The 20,220-nt window shown below is 50.0% G+C and overlaps 8 protein-coding genes across 8 annotated transcripts, besides 3 other annotated features; 5 read left to right on the top strand and 3 right to left on the bottom strand.

Annotated features, from left to right (window-relative positions):
- Nucleotides 1-1,020: 1,020 nt before the first annotated feature.
- Nucleotides 1,021-1,614, top strand: An11g06450 (uncharacterized protein; the record flags this gene model as incomplete). The annotated part of the gene is made up of 2 exons (XM_059750332.1): nt 1,021-1,176; nt 1,273-1,614. The coding sequence occupies 2 exons, from the start codon at nt 1,021-1,023 to the stop codon at nt 1,612-1,614; spliced, it is 498 nt and encodes a 165-aa protein (XP_059606333.1).
- An 812-nt stretch (nt 1,615-2,426) lies between these two features.
- On the bottom strand, nt 2,427-3,515 carry An11g06440 (uncharacterized protein; the record flags this gene model as incomplete). Its single annotated transcript, XM_001394586.1, has 1 exon — nt 2,427-3,515. The coding sequence occupies one exon, from the start codon at nt 3,513-3,515 to the stop codon at nt 2,427-2,429; it is 1,089 nt and encodes a 362-aa protein (XP_001394623.1).
- A 621-nt stretch (nt 3,516-4,136) lies between these two features.
- An11g06430 (uncharacterized protein) lies at nt 4,137-5,413 on the top strand (the record flags this gene model as incomplete). The annotated part of the gene is made up of 3 exons (XM_001394585.3): nt 4,137-4,394; nt 4,456-4,512; nt 4,601-5,413. The coding sequence occupies 3 exons, from the start codon at nt 4,137-4,139 to the stop codon at nt 5,411-5,413; spliced, it is 1,128 nt and encodes a 375-aa protein (XP_001394622.1).
- A 717-nt stretch (nt 5,414-6,130) lies between these two features.
- An11g06420 (uncharacterized protein) lies at nt 6,131-7,833 on the top strand (the record flags this gene model as incomplete). The annotated part of the gene is made up of 2 exons (XM_059750330.1): nt 6,131-6,511; nt 6,580-7,833. The coding sequence occupies 2 exons, from the start codon at nt 6,131-6,133 to the stop codon at nt 7,831-7,833; spliced, it is 1,635 nt and encodes a 544-aa protein (XP_059606332.1).
- A 298-nt stretch (nt 7,834-8,131) lies between these two features.
- An11g06410 (uncharacterized protein) lies at nt 8,132-9,195 on the top strand (the record flags this gene model as incomplete). Its single annotated transcript, XM_059750329.1, has 6 exons — nt 8,132-8,228; nt 8,322-8,472; nt 8,521-8,714; nt 8,817-9,052; nt 9,094-9,105; nt 9,178-9,195. 6 exons carry the CDS (start codon nt 8,132-8,134, stop codon nt 9,193-9,195), a joined length of 708 nt encoding a protein of 235 aa, XP_059606331.1.
- A 541-nt stretch (nt 9,196-9,736) lies between these two features.
- Nucleotides 9,737-11,504, bottom strand: An11g06400 (uncharacterized protein; the record flags this gene model as incomplete). Its single annotated transcript, XM_059750328.1, has 4 exons — nt 9,737-10,064; nt 10,122-10,503; nt 10,630-11,092; nt 11,397-11,504. 4 exons carry the CDS (start codon nt 11,502-11,504, stop codon nt 9,737-9,739), a joined length of 1,281 nt encoding a protein of 426 aa, XP_059606330.1.
- Nucleotides 11,505-13,248: 1,744 nt separating this feature from the next.
- Nucleotides 13,249-13,399: a mobile genetic element (Title: probable transposon 160bp LTR (Tndm1-LTR) -Aspergillus niger).
- Nucleotide 13,400: 1 nt separating this feature from the next.
- Nucleotides 13,401-18,042: a mobile genetic element (Title: probable transposon Tndm1 without LTR -Aspergillus niger).
- Nucleotides 13,470-17,882, bottom strand: An11g06380 (uncharacterized protein; the record flags this gene model as incomplete). The annotated part of the gene is made up of 1 exon (XM_001394581.1): nt 13,470-17,882. One exon carries the CDS (start codon nt 17,880-17,882, stop codon nt 13,470-13,472), a length of 4,413 nt encoding a protein of 1,470 aa, XP_001394618.1.
- Nucleotides 18,043-18,052: 10 nt separating the features above from the next.
- Nucleotides 18,053-18,202: a mobile genetic element (Title: probable transposon 160bp LTR (Tndm1-LTR) -Aspergillus niger).
- Nucleotides 18,203-18,497: 295 nt separating this feature from the next.
- An11g06350 (uncharacterized protein) lies at nt 18,498-20,205 on the top strand (the record flags this gene model as incomplete). The annotated part of the gene is made up of 5 exons (XM_059750327.1): nt 18,498-19,067; nt 19,139-19,452; nt 19,520-19,895; nt 19,941-20,021; nt 20,179-20,205. The coding sequence occupies 5 exons, from the start codon at nt 18,498-18,500 to the stop codon at nt 20,203-20,205; spliced, it is 1,368 nt and encodes a 455-aa protein (XP_059606329.1).
- Nucleotides 20,206-20,220: the final 15 nt, after the last annotated feature.

Raw genomic sequence — 20,220 nt, 5'->3', positions numbered from 1 at the left:
CTCAGTTGCAAAGTAAATCAATCACTCGGAGCCAGCGAGGAAGTCTGACGTAGAATAACAAGCAGGCTACACTACTCCAGGCCCCCACACCTCTATAGACTGTAAGCGGGGAGCATGAGGGGGTTCTCATTTCACCCTTGTAGTCGTGGCGGACGCCGGAGCCAAACGTAGCTTGCCTGTCATAATCCACCGAGCCTCTCTCCACAAGGCATGTTCCGACTTGTCCGACGATATTGGTAGGCAGTGCAATTTGATAGTATCGACGAGGCCAATCTCGCTAACAGCCTGACTCGGGGATATTGCTCAAAGCACTCCGTACAGACGGCTAGTGCAGGGTGGTTGAGGCAGTACTCCGTATATTGAGTAAGATAGTGACCCACTGAGACGGACATTCAGTTCGAGCCAATCATGCCAACTATTTACAGCCCCCATTCTGTCATGTCTCGTACCTGTTATGACAATGTACATCTTTCCTCTCCCCGGACCGTTACGCCTCCTCGGTTGCACATAGAAGCTGAGAGTAGCGTGGTATTGGCGTTCAGCCCCACCATGTCACTCGACCGTCTAGGCAGTGAGGCCGATGAGCCTACTGTAAATAAGATTTTAGCACTGTCATCGGTAAGACTTTAGTTGTGACGATGATCAACACGAGGGAGATGGTGAATGTTGCTGATGCTCCTCACCAGGTCCCCGACGTCCCTGTGAAGATACTGGTTAGCCACCCGGAGCTCAAGTCAGGATATGACCGGAGAACTTCCAAATGAGTACCTTGGCATGTCAGGCAATAGTTATCTTGAGCCGAGTGGTGGTCTCATGGGAGATAACCCCTCAGGTGGGATGATACTGCTCATATTTTTTGTTTTTGGGGGCTGTAAACCACAGGCGAGAAATATATATAGGCTTGGGAATGCGCCCTCGTAAGGACTTGACCAACAACAACCACAACAACAACAACACTTCTGTTCCACTACATTTTCCTCAGTCTTAACACTTCACTTTTCCAATTCCTTCCTCATCAACATGGCTCCCCAGAAGCAAATGGTCCTCAAGCTGACCTCCTTCCGCTACAAGAAGGAGGGCATCTCTGAGAAAGAATTCCACGAATATGCCAGCAAGTCGCATGCTCCTAAGGCAGCCATCGTACAGGCTCGCCATGGCGCCATCAAAGTGTGCCAGGTTTGTTGATCCCTTTTGCCAAGCCCCCCGCTGGGTACCTCTTAGTTTCCACAAAGTTTCCTTTGGAAACGATAAGCTGACCAGGAAATGTCCGAGCAGTACCACACCCCTAGCGCTAGCAAGAGGCTTATCACAGAGAAGATCCCCTGGGCCGTACGTCCAGGCTGGGAGATTGAAGATCACGACATCATGGTGTCCGTGTACGTGCCGAACGCGGAGACCGCGCAGGCAATTGTAACCGACCCGGACTTCCAGAGCCTCGTGGCTGGGGAGGATGAGATCTGTGACCAGACCCGCGCCAAGTTGACTGCAGGGTGGGAGGAGGTGTTTGTGGAGGATGGAAAGGTAGTGGGAGAGGACTACGGTAGCTTTGAGGAGCTCACTAGCCTTGGTCACGATAGCAAGACCACATCGGCTCCCGAGGGCATCCGCATCTAGAAAGGGGGGATGGGGCAGATATCATCTTGTATTCAGTTAGCTCCGTCAATAACATTTCGTTTATAATTTGCACTAATTCCGTGACTAGCTGGGCAATAGACTGCGTCTAAAGACCCGGGGTTGCAGATTACTCTGCTCGGAAAAATAGATTGTTGTGGAGTAAGCGGTGCTTGTCTATAACTCAACGGAAATAATATGCCATTTTTCCTTGATCCAGTTACGGCTGTTTGCTTATTAATTAAACTGAAGCGACGCTGATGAGGAGACTACCTTCCTTCGCTGCTATTTTGGGGTTAGCTTTGACAAGATGCATGTCGAACTGTCAGCATCCAAACAAGACCTTCATGGGTTAATGACATGTTGCGATTGGAAGAAGGATAACAAGTGGGCCTGTGAGTGCGCGTGGTAAGATATCTCCTCGCGATTGACTGAGGCCTAGAGTGTGGGGGCCACCGAAACTTGCAGCCCTATTGCGATGATGCTGCAAAAAGAAGGTAAGCACTAGCATTGAGTTTGGGCTATGATTCGCCGTCTTAAGCTGCAGAGTTCCGGAGATAACATGACTCGTCACAAACCAACTAAACCAATTATCGTAATCAAGAAGTTAACGGAACATATTAAGGCACAAATTAAGACGCTCTGGCCCGTCACGCGCGTCGTCCAACAGCAAACGACAAATCCCCTCTTCTGCGCCCTCTCCTCTTCCGCCAACAAAAGCGTACTTAACAAACAATACCAACCACTCGTATTCTTCAGCAGAACTTCCCCTCTTGCTCTGGTGTATTTTGACGGAGCATTAACTGCCATCGGGCCTATGCGCCTCCCACAGGATAAACCAATTTGCGGCCCGAAATCTGCTTACTCCGGAGCAAAGGTAAATCCCCAATAATGCGCGGAAGACCCCCTTTTTGCACTTGCAGTGGATGGGTCTGCAGTTCACCTCGAGCCAAGATGTGGGTGCAATGATGTGCCCACTCAATAGCAAATTCGCGATCTTCAGGCCGTGCAGTGCGATGATAAGACCCGGCTAGCTGGACATCATCCCCAAAAATAGTGGCGCTGTGAATCCACTCTGGTTGGATATCCTGCCGGCGACCCTCGAGGCGAGGGGGAAATCGGTCTAAGGCGCAATATCGGCCCCCATCCCCACCAATAGCGCCGTAGCACACCGTTGTGGCATGGGAGTCGGCAATGCAGTCCATAGCAAACGCCAGTGTACCCTTCGTGTAAGCACGGATATCTTCCTTGCAACTGCGTGAGGCGTAGTCGAAGGCTGCCGTGGCCCCCCGCTGCTTTACGAGCGGGAAATGCCGCGGCGAGCACGTCGTAATCGGCTGGTAGCCATGGTGTCGAAGCATCTGAATGGCCAGGGTGCCGGTCGCTGTTGAGCCTCCGTACACGAGGACAAACGGCTTGTTTGTGTTCGCTTTCGCTGCATCGGGGTTGGTGCTTATGTGTGTCTGCAGGCCAAGCGAACGAAAGAGTAGTCCGACAGTCATCAAGCCCATACCCACAGAAGCAGCTTCTTCAAATGTCATGGTCGGGGGTACTCGGAAGCAGAGACTCGGATGGGCGACGATATAATCTGCAAAAGCACCATTTGTGGGGTTTGTCGGACTGGCCCCAAAGACAAAGCCGCAGACACGTTCGCCGATTGACATGTTCTGCACTTCTTCTCCACATGCAACGATGACTCCAGCAAAGTCGCTGCCGCTAATTGCGCCCGGCGTGGCCGCAGCGGCCTCGAGCATCTTCCAATCAGACGGATTGAGGGCCACGGCTTTAGTCTGTACCAGGATTTGGTCCCCTGCGAGGGACGGCACAGGCGTGTCGGTCACACATCGGAGGGAATTGGGCCCCTGCACCACCAATGCACTCTGCGTCGTAGGTAGTGCGGGCATTATGGGTGGTCTATTTCACACCCCATGTTGCAGAAAAGGGTGTCGGAATTTGGCTGGATTATATACACTGCAACCTTACTGCGTATTCCTGCCATTCTGACGGATCCTCATCACGCCTCCCCATTCCACAGAGGACTATCAAATGCATCTCCTGTCTCACAATGAGTGGAGAATGAAACAATACTCTGCAACATTACAGCTATCTTGCACTGAGCCCCTCCAGGCCTGCCCCGACGTCATCGCGCTATGAACTAGCTGATAACCCCTCACAGTCCTAGAGCGGCGCATTCAGCCCCCACAAGTATATTGCATTTTATGGGTGAAAACCTGCCAGCTCTTGGGGCAGAAAGCCAGCCACATGCGACTACTCTGCCGCCAGCTTCTCTCTGAGAGGTACATACCTGTAGCGAGTCGGTGGCCCCCATGTAGTAGCATGCATGTAAGACGCAGTCTTACTCCAGCGGAATGAGGGGAAAGAGGGAAGGCTGATAGGAAATCGGTCAAGGACCTCAGAGAAGGGGGTTTTATTTCTCAAAGTTTCTCACAACCACCTTCCTTTCCCCAAAGGATTATTTGGCGTGTACTTCGTACAGGAGCCTACCTTCGTTTCAATCGACCAATATGGCGAACACTACCAGCGCCATGGATGCGCTTCTGAGCAACCATTCCCGGGAGAACCGGGGTCCCGAGGTTCTGGCAGCATGCATCATCAGCATGATCTTCTGTGTGCTGGCCACTGTAGTTCGCCTCGTGGCCCAGGCCACCATCCGCCGTCTCTTCACACCAGATAGTATCCTTATTATATTTGCATCCGTACTAGCCCTGGCGGTGTCCAGTTGCACTATCGTTGCTGTGAAGAATGGACTAGGTCGGCATGAGGTTAGTAAGACCCGAGACACAATGGCCTAACATAGCAGAGTAGGGCTGACAACTCATGCAGTACTGGGTGATGAAGGAGGATCCCCATCCCCCCGAGAGAACAGCGCTCATCTTTGAGGTAAAGTTTGAAGAAAATACCCCCCCTGTCTTTGTGGTCCTCAAGTGGAATACCCGATCATTTAACTAACTGACCTCTTCATACGTAGATGGGTTATGTGGTGACCGTGCTGCAAGCCGTAGCCCTCATGTTCAACAAGCTTTCCATCCTCTTCTTTTACCAGCGCGCCTTCAACTCCATCATCAGATCCCTACGCTACACGATCTGGGCCCTCTTCGTGTTCTGCACGGGGCTAGGTGTCGGATCGACTATCGCCTTCATCTGCGCTTGCGTGCCGCCACAAATGTTCTGGTTGCGCGTGTATCCCATCTTCGGCTTTGAACCCCCGGAGCCCTTGCACGGAACCTGCGAGCCCCAGCGCTTGCATTTGGGTGTGCCGCTACTCCTCGACCTGTTCTCCGAGGTAGTAATGCTCTTGGTCCCGGTGTTTGTGCTTTGGAATCTTCAAATGCCGGGCCGCAAGAAGGCGGCGGTGATCTTCACGTTTTCGTTAGGTATTTTCGTCACAGCCATCTCAGCGGTGCGCTTCTATTATTCATGGAAGCTGGAGAATGGTGGCGACCTGTCGTGGGATGACACGGACAGTTATATGTGGAATAGTGTGCAACTCTGTTGGGGTGTGGTGGTGGCGTGTATCCCTGCGTCGGCGCCGCTGCTGCGCGTGGTTCAAAAATCAACAACTGCGTCTAAATCTCGTCGGCCGTTCAAACCCCATGGGTATATGATGTCGTCAAACGGTCGGGGCGCTCAAGGTAAAGGGCAAAGGCATGCGCAGCGTCTCGATAGTGTGACCGAGTTGACTACCAGTTCATGGGATGAAGGGGAATCTGGCCGCTGGACGAACTCTGCGGACCCATCGCTGGAGCTTGAGGAGGGCAGGAGGGATAGGCAGCAGCCTTGATCATTGCGCAATATCGCTTAGGAGCTCCCTTTGTTCATTAACACAGTGTATCAAATGTAATCAAATAATCCTCGATAGATAGCCAGTCTCTCTCTGTTCTCAGTGAATTTCCATTGGTCTACTGTAACACTAAGAACTACTTACTACAATAGTACTAGACCGGAAGAGATAAATCCGTGGCTACTGGAGTCCAAAGGAGGAAGGTGAAATGTTCCAACGTTCACTAAAGCGAAGGATTGTGAACCATGATGATTCTTTGTAATTGTCCAGGGATCTTCTTTGTTCACTGCATAGTACATACACACTAGTAAATGGCCCCAATGACGGACCATTGCTTCATTGGGCAATTGGGCAGTTGTCGTCCTGCACATCCCCTGCGCGTCCCCACTCCTCAGCAGGGGTGCGTAGGGTTAGCGTCCTGCGAGTGCCGCTGGCACCATTTTCCAGACCAACACATTAATATCGACTGGTAGCGTTGTTACTTCTGATAAAACCTGTATGGTACTGCTGCATACCAGACGGTATAATACACAGGTCGCATCGAGGCAGAATCTGGACCGAGTAAACCGAGTCCTCGACCCCCTTCCTCGTTCAGCCTTGCAGCTGAAACCTCAACTCCCATCTCTACTCATCCTGGCTCAGCTTTCTTCTTCCTGCGCGCTTTAAAGGTTCTGGTTTGCCTGCGCCTCCCAATCCTTCCCTCATCCTGCCGCAGCCATGGAAGCACAACCGTCATCCTCTTCCTCGAGGGGCTGGCGCTTTTGGCTAATTATTGCGGGCTGCGCCGTTACCTCGCTCCTGACGGCCGTTGAATCCACCGTCACCTCAACGGCTCTTCCCACTATCTCTCGCGACCTGAACGCTGGAGAGTCGTACATCTGGTTTGTCAATGCCTTCTTCCTATCCAGCACGGCCTTTCAGCCGCTCTATGGCCAGCTAGCCGATGTCTGGGGCCGACGATGGCCGCTGATTTCCGCCGTCGCCTTCTTTGCCCTGGGAAGTGGAATCAGCGGGGGCGCCTCATCCTCAGGCATGCTCATCGCTGGACGCACGGTGCAAGGAGTGGGCCTGGGAGGAGTCAACATGTTAGTGGATATTGTACGATTCCTGAAGCTTGGCTTCCCTTTATTTGCTTTTTTTCTTGCTCTTGTTCTGATTCGTTGCAGGTCGTCTGTGACCTCGTGCCTCTGCGCGAGCGGGGGCAGATCATGGCCCTCATTTTCGTCGTTTTCGCAGTCGGCTCCTCTCTGGGCCCATTCATCGGCGGCGCTTTCACTGAGAATGTCACTTGGCGCTGGTCCTTCTATATCAGTCTACCCATTGCTGGAGCAGCTATAGGTCTCATGCTCCTCTTCCTGCAAGTGAAGTACCAGAAGAACACCACTCTAGTGGAGAAGCTTAAGCGCATCGACTGGCTTGGCAACGGGCTCCTCATCGCTTCGGTGGTGGCTATCCTGATCGCCCTCAGTTTTGGCGGTACCACCTACTCCTGGTCAAGCTGGCATGTAGTTGTACCACTAGTTCTCGGCCTGGTAGGCCTTCTGGTCGCTTTCCCGGCCATCCAGGCAACCCCTAAGCTGTGTCCCGAACCAACCATGCCACTCCGCCTCTTTGCCAACCGCACCTCCCTAGCGGCCTTCACCCTCACTTTCCTCCACGGCATGCTCCTCTACTGGACTATCTACTTTCTCCCCGTCTACTTCCAAGGAGTTAAAAGCAGCTCCCCTATCCGCTCCGGCGTGCAGCTTCTCCCAACAGTCATCGTCACGGTACCAGCGGCCATCGTCGCAGGTGTAGTCCTTACGAAGACCGGACGCTACAAACCAATCCAAATCGCCGGTTTCGTCTTCATGGCTCTTGGCATGGGTCTATTTAGTCTCCTCGATAAAAACTCCAGCACAGGCGCCTGGACAGGCTTCCAGCTCCTCGCAGGCATCGGATCCGGCTTTGTTATCACCTCCACTCTCCCCGCCGCACAGGCTGAACTAGCCGAGACTGACGTCGCCGCTTCCACTGCCACATGGGCCTTCCTGCGCTCCTTGGGCTCCGTGTGGGGCGTCGCCATCCCCGCTGCTATCTTTAACAACCAGTTCGCTTCCCGGGTGGCGGCTGCCGGGCTGGACAAGGACCCGCGCATCGCGGCTATCCTGGGTTCTAGTGGGGCGTATGAGCAGGCATCCGGGGACTTCGTGTCTACGTTCCCGGCGGATGTGCAGCCGGCTATTATCGAGGCTTATACGGGGGCTATGCAGCGCGTGTGGCAGATCTCGGTGGTGTTTGCAGGGTTGGGTTTCATTATTGCTTGGCTGGAGAAGGAGGTAGAGTTGCGCACGACACTCGAGTCTGAGTTTGGTCTGAAGGAGGACCGGGTGGAAGAGAAGGATGATCTCCGGGTGATTGAGGCGGGACCAACCAAATAGTCATTTATAATGTATTAGAATTATCGTCATAGATGACATGCGAATGAAGATATATCAATCTAGAACGTGTGCAGGTGGGAAAGGTCTCCGAACAATAGCGGTAAAAGCTCCAACCAAACAAATCAGAACAAGGACCCCCTCTCTTAGCGGTGGAATCATCAGTGATTCATGGATAGACACCAGAAGCATGAGAAGATCGATTTCTTAACCCACACGACTGGTGTGAAGTAATCGCTCGCCCTGTGTCCCACCTTGCTTCCCGTATCCGTATATTGCTCCTTACTCTCCAACCTGCGACATGAAGGACCTGTACGTCTTCAGTGGAAGAAATATTAAGTATCTACACTATCTACTGGCTGTGGAATACAACCAAGATGTTAGAAACTGGACATCAAGTAAGTTCATAATCTCTCAGGAGGCATGGCACTAATTGACCCTTGTAGATCTATACTACATGTTTTGATATTGAAATAACGCCTCTTGAGCAGTTAGCAGAAAGGTCAAGCCCCGGGGGCGAGACTCTGATGAGCTTGACAGTGACGTCTACACATTTTATTTGCCCAACCCCCAGGCATTGACGGCAGATGGGTCTATTATCGGCTCCAATTCGAGTCTGTCAGATACAAGTCAGACTTCAGTGTTAGAGCCGGTATAAAGTTCCAGGTCCCCATCACTTATCTTAATTAGTACCTCGTCCCCCAAGTCAATTCCATGCAGTACGACAGACCTATCAGCCAAAGAAGTGTCAAAGCTTACCCCGGCGATTCCACCCGCAGTGGCGGGAAAAATCTCTTGGACTCCCATGCACTCGCCTCCCGTTTCGTCTGCTGCATCCATACATACAGTAAAGCTCACAGCGGGTGAAGTTGTTACTTTTGACCGTAAGTATCTGAGCGTTTCCGTTGGAGAGTCTGTCCTTTTTAAGTTATTAAATGGATCTCTTTTTGTTTTCAATATCACAATTGAAGATCTATGTTCACCAGTCAGGCAGTTAGAAAATAAGAGCCAGGACAGTGTGCACTATACGGTACAAGACACCGAATCTGCGAGGTTCCTCGCATGCAATTCTGCTGAAACCTGTCGATGTTATCCACTGTCCTATCTTGCTCTTAATCCAGGAGTTCAGTCTGGCCAATTCTTCAACAGAATTGAGCACAGATCTGTCTACTTCTCGCAGACCACGGCAGAGCCTACCAGGTCAACAACTACAAAAATAGTGGTAGTTACCGTATAAATATAGCGATATACACAACATGCCAGACCATAACCTTCGTGAGTCGACCGCAATGGAATTATAAAGCAAAATATATCATTCTAATCTGAAGTTAAGCTGTGTTTGCCTAGATAGAGAATGGACGGTGAATGAGATGGCAACAATAGCTTCTTCCAACTGTGGCCTTTGGCATGTACCTAAGGTTAACAATAATGACACAAGAGCAGGTGCAAAACTAACTTCCGGGTAGGCGAATCAGAGAACCATTGTAGTAAGACTTTTGTCCAACTTCGGCTCTACAACGGAAATATCGATTTCCACGTGAACTTGAGATCGATGAAATAGCCTGGTACACACAGAAGACAAAAAGCCCAGGGTATTGTATGTCTTTCAAATATGGGCTGTATATTACCAAAATATGTGCCTTAGGTCGCGAGGGTGAAATCAAATTGGTAACAAATCAAGGGGGTTCACTGAGGTGAATAAAATACCCAGGTCTCAGATACAGTTTTATAAGAACCCTAGAGAACTGACAATGCCACCTAACGATTAGTCTCTCTAACCGGTGCTATATGTGGCAAATCAAAATACACATCGAATCCATCCTTTTGGAAGTATCAGAACAAAATAAGACCAACTAAACAAAGTCAGGCAGCGGTGTCACACTTTTTTCAATGTGCTGTCATATCTTCAAGCATAGTCACGAGACAGAGGAGGAATAAACTGCGACATGTCCTTCAATGGCGGGAACTGGGCTTTTGCTATTTGACGGAATATGAACTTCCAGGGTGAACCGATACCGGGGTTCTCTGTCGCTTTCACGTCTGCTTCCCTATACTGAGCCAATTTAGCATCTGAAAGCAAGGAGCATGCAGTAACGTCGGTTGCTATCCGTCCTCGTAGCATGCTTATAACTGTGGGTTCCATGGATCTGTACAAAGCCACAGTTCCAGGTCGGGTTTTGAGATCATATGTCACAAGAGCCCCCACTTGACCATCAACAAAATGCGATGTGTTTCTAGAGATTTATATGATGAGCATAACCCCAACGATCCAGAGAAAGATAGACCCTTACATATGAGACGCCAGCTTGTCGCTACAGATGAGCAAACTACCATACCCCAAACTAGCGGCGACAAATGCCCATCGCTTCCCTAGCCGCAAGTAGCTGCTCATGGCATAGCGACGACGCCGATCTTCGGCATGCCCGTCACCTGATATCCCCGAGATACGACTCAGGAAGGAGGTCAGTACACGTTCGCCCTTTCTCCTTGAGTCTCCTATATATTTCCCTGGATCTTGACGGATATGCCAGACGGTAAAGTATAAGGATATATGGGTGAGACGAATGTCGATTGTGCTGGAGAGACAACCAGAGTAGAGCACTTTGAATTGCTTTATACCCATATCAAGTAATTCTACCGGTGCTGGATAACCCGGCGTGTAGCGGCCGGTCTCTAAGTCTTTCCGCTATTTCTGGAGATTTCTTTGGATGTGGTCTTGCGGTTGGTCAACAGTGAGACATTGGCTTCCTATGAAGCAGATTTCTTGAAGCTTTCCATCACTCAGGGTCATTCCCGAACCATCTCGAAACCCACAGGAGTTCAAAGCCTTCCGGAATATAGACTCAGACTTTGGTTGATATCTTGTCCTTTTTGCCGAGCCATCCACCTGGTGCTCGACCTCTCTTTTGCGTTTTTGGTGGTCTGCGCAGGAGAAATCTATAGGCTGTACACTGGCCGAGTACGGAGCCTGCCCTGCATATCCTCTATAAGTACCTTCATTTGCCAGAGGCCGTTGCACAATATCCCTTTGCTTGCTCGATCGCGCAACTTCGTTAGCAAATCGGCAGGGGTCTTTCACCGCATAATATAAAACAAGGCACATGCATGCAACATGAAAGCCATCAATGTATTTCATATCCCTGCGAGTTGGCCCATCTGTGGATTCTAATCCATTGTGAATTGGCCCATGTAGCTCTCTTTTCTCTGGGGCAACATTCCCATTGGCACGGTACAGGAGACCTTGCCTTACAGAGGAACCCTGCTGTCCTGGCAATAGGACATCGATTTGTGTTTCTAGCGGCAGATTTGAAACATTTGATCAAGCAGTTGATTCGCGTGAGACATAGACACAAGCCGGATAATGGGATCCAGAAGGTGGTAAAGGGACACAAGGGGTTGATAGTTTAACTGAACCTAAAGAATGTGTATTTTCCGTGGTTCTAATAGAAGCTTCAGATATTCTTTCTAGCCATAGTCTGCTCATAATCCTCACAAGGAGGATAATTCAAGTATACTGTGGAAATTAGATTATCCCAGTCACACGGCCAATATGGTCTGTGACGTACTTCAAGTACTAACTCCTGGTTTCTCTGTTCATTGATCATGTGACTACCTGCCCTTCGGGCAGTGTAATTGCGGAGCAAAGCCATTAAAATGAACATAGGTAGCGGCATTGTATTGAAATGAAATATCAATGGGAGAATCTTCCAGAGTGAGTAGAGACCTATTTGAAAATATGAGAGTGACAATGAAACGAATCGCGCATGCGTGTGAACTCCCTTGCAACACGTCCTTTTATAGTCGGGTGTTTCGCCCATTCCGACAGATCCTACACCATAAGAAAATCGATCCGAGAGCCACAGAAATCCGGGTACAGTTCAATACCATTGGTAGTCTTATTTTTATTATTGGTAAAATTTCTTTGTGTTTGTATGCGCCTCCAACCAATGTGTATTCTACTAGTTGATGCTTAGTGGCAAAGGCGATTTCGAGGGTAAAAGCATTATGTTTAGGTTGAAAGTATGCAGATGCTATTTTTTTTTACTAAAATAGGTTATCTTTCCAAGGCACCGGATAACATATATACATACTAGTCAATGGTTCTTTTGCCGTTGACAGGAAGAATCCGCAATGATAAAAACCAAAGGGGGGTCAGGATGAAGGAAGAAAACCTGAAGGAAAACATCGTTCGTACCAGAGAACAATAGGTATTTGGGGCAGCCATGGCATGTATAAAGCTCCTTTAGACCAATGCACAGGACATATGTAGAGTGAAAAGGCCCGCTGGTCGGGTCTTTCGGCTAGAATCATGACTTTCTCTATTTCAAAAATCCCAAGGCGCGAAATGAAAGTATGAGTGGATAACAAAGTCTCTCAATGACTGGCAGTAATTTTACCATGACGATCACCCGACCTGTTGTAACACTCCCATGTTCCATAAACGCAATTTGCGGTGGGGACGCCGTCTGGGGCTGAAATCTGGCACGTAACTTTTCCCTGCGACTAGTCCGGGGGGCAATCAGACCACAATTCGAGACCGGTAAAGTCCCAATCTGCCAGAAGATCTAAAAGCATCCATCTAACTTTCCTTGAAATGATGCTAAACAGAGAGGGATCCCTTACGATTTTACCATGAAGATCGCCCAAGTTAGCTTCAAGACGCATGTATTCGAATTTCTGCCGCTCTGGAGTTATTTTTCCCCGGATAATTTATTTTAACTCCAACGCGATATTGGAGCGGCTTTGCTTTGCTTTCTTTGTTTTCTCTAGTGACTGTTTTGAATTGGCAATGCGAATAGCCACTTTGATAATTTAGCGAGATACTTTTTCTGAACTAGTACTCAATTACCCAGATAGTAGAGGGAAGCCTGGGATTGTCATGACTCGTGTTAGGTTCCTGAGCCGATGAAAGCTCGGTAATTTACTCATGAAGGGGCGCAGATATTTTACACTTAAAAAATTACTATACTTCTCATTCAAAAGATTAGCTGGCTTTTTCTCTCTATGAATCGTATTAAAAGAAATAACACATCCCAAAGACCCAGAGTTACAGGCCCAAGCTCCCCTGCCGCGCAAGCTTAAAATATCCACTAAAGTTAGGGTGTGTCTCGGTGACAGTGGGTAATTTTACCACGAGGATCGCCCAAGCTAGTATAATACATCTAGTGAATTGATCACGGCCTGATACCTTAAACTCGGTGTATTAACCAGCTGTTTGCCAAGCCCATTTCTGCCACAGTAGCATAGTGTACCCCGTGACCCATAACGTCCACCACCCCTTCTAGAATGCAAACACCGATTGAGCACGTTCCCTAGGTTCACAGTTCCGTCATATCAGGGTCATCTAATCTGCCGTATGTTTTGAGAGAATCTCGAGCTCCAAAACTCTACAATAATTTTGGTCAGTCGGTTTTATAATTTGTTGAAACGACGTTTTAGGTCAATACTGAAGTCGTTGAAAACGCTTGATTCTTCGCTATCTAGGCGCGCTCGGAGGAGCAGTTGAAGTTACGGAGTTCGGGTCACGTGACCTCGACTACTAGTAATCTACTGAGATTACGTTCCAACACGGCCCCCTAGGCGAGGGAGCGTTCGTAACGAGGCTCTAGGCATTGCCTAGATAGGAAGGAACGGCTATCTCAACCGGTGTTCCCTGGATGCAGGTTCGGGGAGGAGATGGGGGTCATTCCGAGGAGGTGCCTGAACGCTTTGAACGATTCGTTATCAAGCGGCTTGGTGAGGCCGTCCGCCGGGTTGGTGGTCCCTGGGATGTGTTGAATGGTGATAGCGTTCTTCGTGATCAGATCGGCTACGAATAGGTAACGATTATCGAGCCATCTAGTGGACCTGGTGTAGCCTCCGTGGTTCAGGATCCGTAGGGAGTTGGCGGCGTCGGTGTACAAGGGTATCCTGCCGTCAACGGAGGCCTTGAGGTCAAACGCTTCAACCAATTTCTTTATATACAAGGCTTCTTTGGCGGCGGAGTCAAACGCGCAGTATTCTGCTACCGTAGATGACGGTGCAACTAGCGATTGCTTCCTGGATGACCAGCTGATTGGGCCGCCAGCGTAGAAGATGACGTATCCCTCCGTTGATTTGCCGTCTTCGTGGTCAGCGTGGGCGGCATCTACGAAGACTTCGATGCCTTTGGTATGGTCAGTGGCGAGGGTGATCCCGTACGGGATGGACCTTTTCAGATATCTGTATACAATTTTCAATGCTTTAGCGTCGGCCGTAGTGGGAGTGTTCATGCGCCTTTGAAGTCTAAACGTTGCATGACGTATATCGGGGCGGGTCTTTGTGGTTAGCCAGTTCAAACGCCCTACAAGGCTTTGATATTCGGCTAGGTTGACGTTTTCGGTAGTCATATTCGAGCGATCTGACTTTTTGTAGGCAACGGTCATCGGAATGGCGGAGGGGGTGCAGGATCCTAGGTTCGCTGCATTGAGGCACTCCTCCACGTACGTTGGTTGGGATAGTGATATCGTGCCTGCTTGGTAGTCACGTTGAACGTTGCATCCTAGTAGAACCTTTGGTTCCCCCATTTCCTTCAGGCCAAATGCCTTGTTTAGGTGTTGTTTGACCTCGGCTAGGTCTTCCTTCCTGGGGCCAGCGATAGCGGAGTCGTCAACATAAATAATCAACCAGATATCACCCTTTTTGTATACGCAGGGATCCTCCCTCAGTGGTTCGAAACCGATTCTTTTAAGTGTTTCGTCAAACGTTTGGTGCCAGAGGTGGGCCGCCTGGCGGAGGCCGTAGAGGGCCATCTTTAATAGGCACACCTGATCCGGTGGTCCTTCATGGTATCCGGTAGGTTGTTTCATGAACACGCGTTTGCCCTGTATCTGCGCGTGTAGATAAGCAGATACTATATCACATTGTTCCCATTCAAGATCTTTTATAGCGACGTTCGTCATGAATAGCTTCAGGGCCGCTTCGCTGGCGACAGGAGCGAACGATTCGTCGTAATCGATGCCTGGTATCTGGCGGTTGCCGCAGACTACCCATCTAGCACGGAATTGGGTGACGAATCCGTCAGTGTTGACCTTGAGGTCGTACACCCACTTGCCTGGGATTGCGCGAGCGGTTGGAGGTCGGTTCACGATCTCGTAGGTGCCCATATTCTGTATCTTATCGATCTGTGTATCCATAGCATCTTTCCAGTATGGTGCCAGCGGGGACTTCATCGCTTCGCTGTAGGTGTTCGGAACGACCACTTCGTGTTGTTTGAGGTGGGGTAGGGTCACCCGGTCAACCGTGGCCAGTTGTTGGTAATCTGGCCATGTTGATGATTTGCCTTTAGTGGTCCTTGCGGAGCGCCTCAGTATGGGTTGTTCTTCTGGCTCAGTAGGGTCCGGCAGGCGGTAGTCCTGCGCGGCGTATTTCGTTGAGGATGCCTCGTATTCTGTGGCATTCTCGATCGAGCGTGTAGGTGGAGGCTCTGCGGAGGCAGATATGGTGTGGATTCTGCCTCGGATGACGTCTTCTTCAGGGTCCGGTTGCTCAATCAGGGCCCTCGTGTTATCTGATATATTGGTTGTTTGGTGCAGGAACGCGTTGTCTAACTTGAGCGCGGCACCTGGGCCAGCTGGTGTTGGTCCTTTAGGGTCAGGTTCGCGTGTAGGAACTCCACCGGGATCCTCCTTGTCATCCTTGTAGGTTCGATCTTCGTTGAATTTAACGTCTCGTGATCGTTTAATTTTATCAGATATAGGATCCCACACGTAGTAAACGTGTCCGTTGTCCCCATCGAAACCGACGAAGTATCCGACTTTTGCACGAGGTCCCATTTTCTGGGATGCGACTCGATCTTCCTGCGGGATGTGTTGGTAGGCACGACATCCGAATACGCGTAGGAAGTCTAGTGACGCGTTAGGATTCGGGAGGTTGTAGTGGGATCTGTATAGGAACACGGGGGTCTTCCTGACAGCGCTGTGGTAGGGGACGAGGCGATTCAGGATCTGCGCTGAGAGGCGTACAGCGTACGGCCAGAGGTGAGCAGGGAGGCCAGCATCTAGTATCATGACCCTGCTCATTCGGTTGAGCAAGCCGCCGTATCGTTCAGCTAGGCCGTTGGCTTCGGGTGTTCGAGGAGGTGATATTTTGATTTGAATGCCTCGCTCTGCATGATTCGCCCATTTCCTAAAGCGGTTGAACTCGCGGCCACCATCTAGGTGCCAGGTGGCCACGTATCGGCCGACCATATTCTTGTGTTCCATATTCATCCTGATCAGCTCGTCGGAGGCGTCATCTTTGTGTTTAAGCATGGCCGTCCTCACTAAGCGAGTAGCGTTGTTGACCATGAGTAGAAAGTAGTTGAATCCGCCATGACCAATCGGGGTCACCTTTTGGATGTCTGCATGCCAGAGCTGTGTTGGATCATTAGTCTTTGGGATTGGGTCCCTTGAAACGAGGCGTGTGGCCTTGCCTAGCGAGCATGCTTCGCACTCTAGGGTGTCCCTGTGTTCGAGTTCAATTTGATGATCCTTTGCAGTGGTAGCGATTCGGCGGAATCCTGCGTGCCCGTATCGCCGGTGCAAGAGTAGGGGGTCCACTGCCGCTAGCGCTAGGTCAGGGTCTTTTGTCCTGACGAAAAGCACGTTTTTCGATGCCTGCAGGTGGCCGACGATCTTGTCATCCCGGTCCCTGCGTAGGGTCAGGTCCTTAGTGGTAGCGTAGATGCCAAGGTCTGTACGTAGGCGGTTGGAAGAAAGGAGCCCGTAGGGTAGGTCCGGTTGGTGGTAGGCCTTGATCTTCAACACCGTATTTTGGCCGTTTGCAGCTAGGGTCAGGGTCAGATACCCTGCCGATTTTGCAACACCGATTCCCCCGTTCGAGGTGCCATATTGGTAGTATTCGTGGGGTTTCAATTGGTGGAGACCGCTTAGGGAAGCGCAGTCAGGTGTTAGATGCTGTGAGCTGCCTGTATCATATATCCAGCGTAGCGAGGTGTTCGTGGCGTTTGCAACGGCTAGGCCAGAAAAATTCAAAATATACGGGTTTTCGTCATCGGATCCTATTTCGCCTACCGCTGCATTTGATGCTTCGCTAGGCTTCGATCCTTTGAACCACCAGATGCCTTCTATACGAGGCCTATAATCCTCTGGCCGGAGGTCAGGATTCAAGCGCCAGCAGGTGGTTGCTCCATGGCCTAGTGTCTTACAGAAAGCGCAGCGTCCCTTAGTCATCTCTGGCTTCAAGTTTCGCATCTTTCTAGCGTGTTCCTCAGGGGTCGTTCCTTTCGGTGGGAATGTTGATTTCTTCCACTCTGAGGTCGTTGCAGTGCTTCCCGACTTGGTGGTGCTTCCAGTGTTCTTCGCTGGCGCAGCGAAAGAATATCTTTGCATTTGTTTATTACCTTGTTCGATTGCGGTCCTGCAGTAAACTAGAAACTCTTTCTCCTGGAGGGTGTCCGCAGCATTATCAGGCAAATTGCACTCCACTGTTGACACCCACGTTGGAAGGTCGGATTCCAGCTCTTTGAGCAGGTGTAGCAACCCGCAGTATGGTGATATCCCGACTTTCAACTCTTTAGCGAAGTTGTATGCGTGTTTGAACGCCTCCACGTATTGTTCAACGGTAGAGTAGTCGGATCGGCGTTTGTGGATGAGGTCGAAGTACGTTGTTTGGCAAAGCGTGTGGCCGTGGCCTAGGACGAGTGATTTGATGACTTCGTAGGCATCGTCCGCGTAGTCGTGCGCGTCAGGGGACGTCATCAGTGCCCTCTTTAGGGGGTCTGACAGCTGGCTAGCTAGCCAGGACTGGATGTTGATTGACAGGTGGTGCCATAGCCAGTAATTCGTGTGGTTTGTACTAGGATGGGATAGACCCTTGTCGATCATGTCTTGTAGACCGACGTTCTTCAGGATTTGACATATTTCAAAGCGCCACGTTGAGTAGTCTTCTCGCCCTTTCAACCTTTCAGATACGGGTTGAACGCCTTCTGGTAGCTTTACTGGAAGCCTATCTGCTTGTGTCTTTGGTTGTATGGCTACTGCCTCTGTATTCGAGACATGTTGTAAAGAGTGGTATCTGCCTGGTTGCGACATTCTGGGGTCTGCTTCCGGCGGTTGAATATTTTGATATTCGCGGTGTTTTGGTGTTTTGAGATAGGGGTATCGCGGTGCGTGTCCCCGTTGCAATTGCGGCTTGCTTCGTGTGTATGGTGGCTCAGATCTTTGCTGGTTAGCCTCACGAGCGAAGAGCCGGGCTCATAACCTGTTGAAACGACGTTTTAGGTCAATACTGAAGTCGTTGAAAACGCTTGATTCTTCGCTATCTAGGCGCGCTCGGAGGAGCAGTTGAAGTTACGGAGTTCGGGTCACGTGACCTCGACTACTAGTAATCTACTGAGATTACGTTCCAACATAATTTCATCAGGAAGAATGCAAAGGCCCCAGAGAAGGAGAATTTCACGATCGGTGAAAACGACCAAGCAGCATCACATTTGAATGAAACTACATTGCTCCGTGTTTATTCCGTTTCTCTCTCTTCTCTCTATCTATTGCTTCTCTTTGGCTAGACTTCACCAACTAATTAATGCTTACACGATGATAGCTGCATCCATTGAATCAAACTGACCCCGCAAAGCTGACTGAACCAACCCCTCCGGTGCTGTTGCTACTGCCAGTTTGAATTCAATATCCTATAACCCACCCTGCTCAATGATCACCCTTTTGTCGGCCCTGTTCGGCAGCGTAGTATATGCCGCTACGCAGACCGTGTTAGGGCCAGAGGGGGCTGATCCCTTTACGGTGTTTCGCAGCCCACACTCACCGGCATTTTCAATTCGCATCCAGGAGCAGAATGACTCGATCTGTGATGCTCGTTCACCCCAATTCACTGGTTGGCTCGACATTGGCCCGAAGCATCTTTTCTTTTGGTATTTTGAAAGCCAGAATGACCCCTTCCATGATCCCCTAACGCTATGGATGACTGGGGGCCCAGGAGACTCGAGTATGATTGGACTTTTCGAAGAAGTTGGCCCTTGCCGGATTAATGAGTTTGGGAATGGAACAGATCACAACCCCTGGGCCTGGACCAAGAATTCATCACTTCTTTTTGTTGACCAGCCAGTCGATGTCGGGTTTTCCTATATCGATGAGGGCTATGAGCTGCCTCATGACTCACGTGAAGCCGCGGTGGACATGCATCGGTTCTTGCGATTATTCATATCCGAGATTTTTCCTCACAAACAGTTCCTTCCCGTTCACCTTTCCGGTGAATCTTACGCAGTAAGATAGAAGCCGCCCCCAGAAAAAGCTTGCTCAGTGTTCTAACAATTACCTTGTGATACACTGTGTAGGGCCGGTACATTCCTTATCTGGCGACCCAAATCTTGGAACAAAATGAACTGTATAAAGATAGCCCCAGGATACCGCTGAAATCGTGCTTGGTGGGTAACGGATTCATGTCACCCAAGGATGCAACGTTCGGGTATTGGGAAACACTGTGTACTACTAACTCAGGAGTCCCATCTCCTATCTTCAATGAAACTAGGTGCGATATTATGGCGGCGAATATGCCGCACTGTATGGATCTATATGACATATGCATTCAACACTCAGACCCCGCGATATGTCATGCGGCCCAGTCCGTCTGTTACGATAGTGTTGTAGGGTAGTATGATAACGAGGCCGGCGCTGATGGCCGTAACAGATTTGATAGTGAGTTGTTATCATCAGAGGCTCATGGCCAAATTATTGCTAAGGATGACGACAGTCACTGCACCTTGTGAGATCGACGAAATGTGCTATATCGAAGCGGCTCTAATTGAGAGATATTTGAATTCGCCATCTGTTTGGGAGGCCCTGTCGCCACCGCAACAGGTTACCGAATACAAATTCGTCGCTACTTCTGTTATTGATGCATTTGCTCAATCAGCGGACGGCATGGTGTCGAGCTCGAAGCAGATCGCTTTCTTACTCGCAAATAATGTTGACTTCTTAGCGTATCAAGGCAACCTTGATCTCGCCTGTAATACGGCTGGCAACCTACGTTGGGCGAACTCGCTTTCTTGGAAAGGCCAGACAGAATTTACCGCAAAGCCCTTACTTCCGTGGGTCTCGATCAACTCTGGGAGCCAGGAACCTGTGGGGAGTGCGAAGGAAATTCAGGTTTCGGTCGGTGAAGGGACGGACGAAACGTCACGCTTTGCCTTTGTGACTGTGGACAACGCTGGACACCTGGTAAGTCAAAGTAAAATTAGGAGAGAGGGGTTTAATGATCCAGTTGGCTAACGAGTAGTGTTGGTACTATGGTAGTTGCCCCAAGATCGGCCGGATGTAGCGCTTGACATGATGATTCGCTGGATTACTGGGGCATCCTTTGTTTAACAAGGAACAGTTGCGGGACTCAAAGATTTCAAACTGACCTACTCCTTACCTT

The sequence above is a fragment of the Aspergillus niger genome, assembly GCF_000002855.4.
Source record: "Aspergillus niger supercontig An11".
NCBI classification, from domain to species: domain Eukaryota; kingdom Fungi; phylum Ascomycota; class Eurotiomycetes; order Eurotiales; family Aspergillaceae; genus Aspergillus; species Aspergillus niger.
Note: the sequence above shows the minus strand (reverse complement) of the source record. Positions and strands in the feature narration are given on the sequence as shown.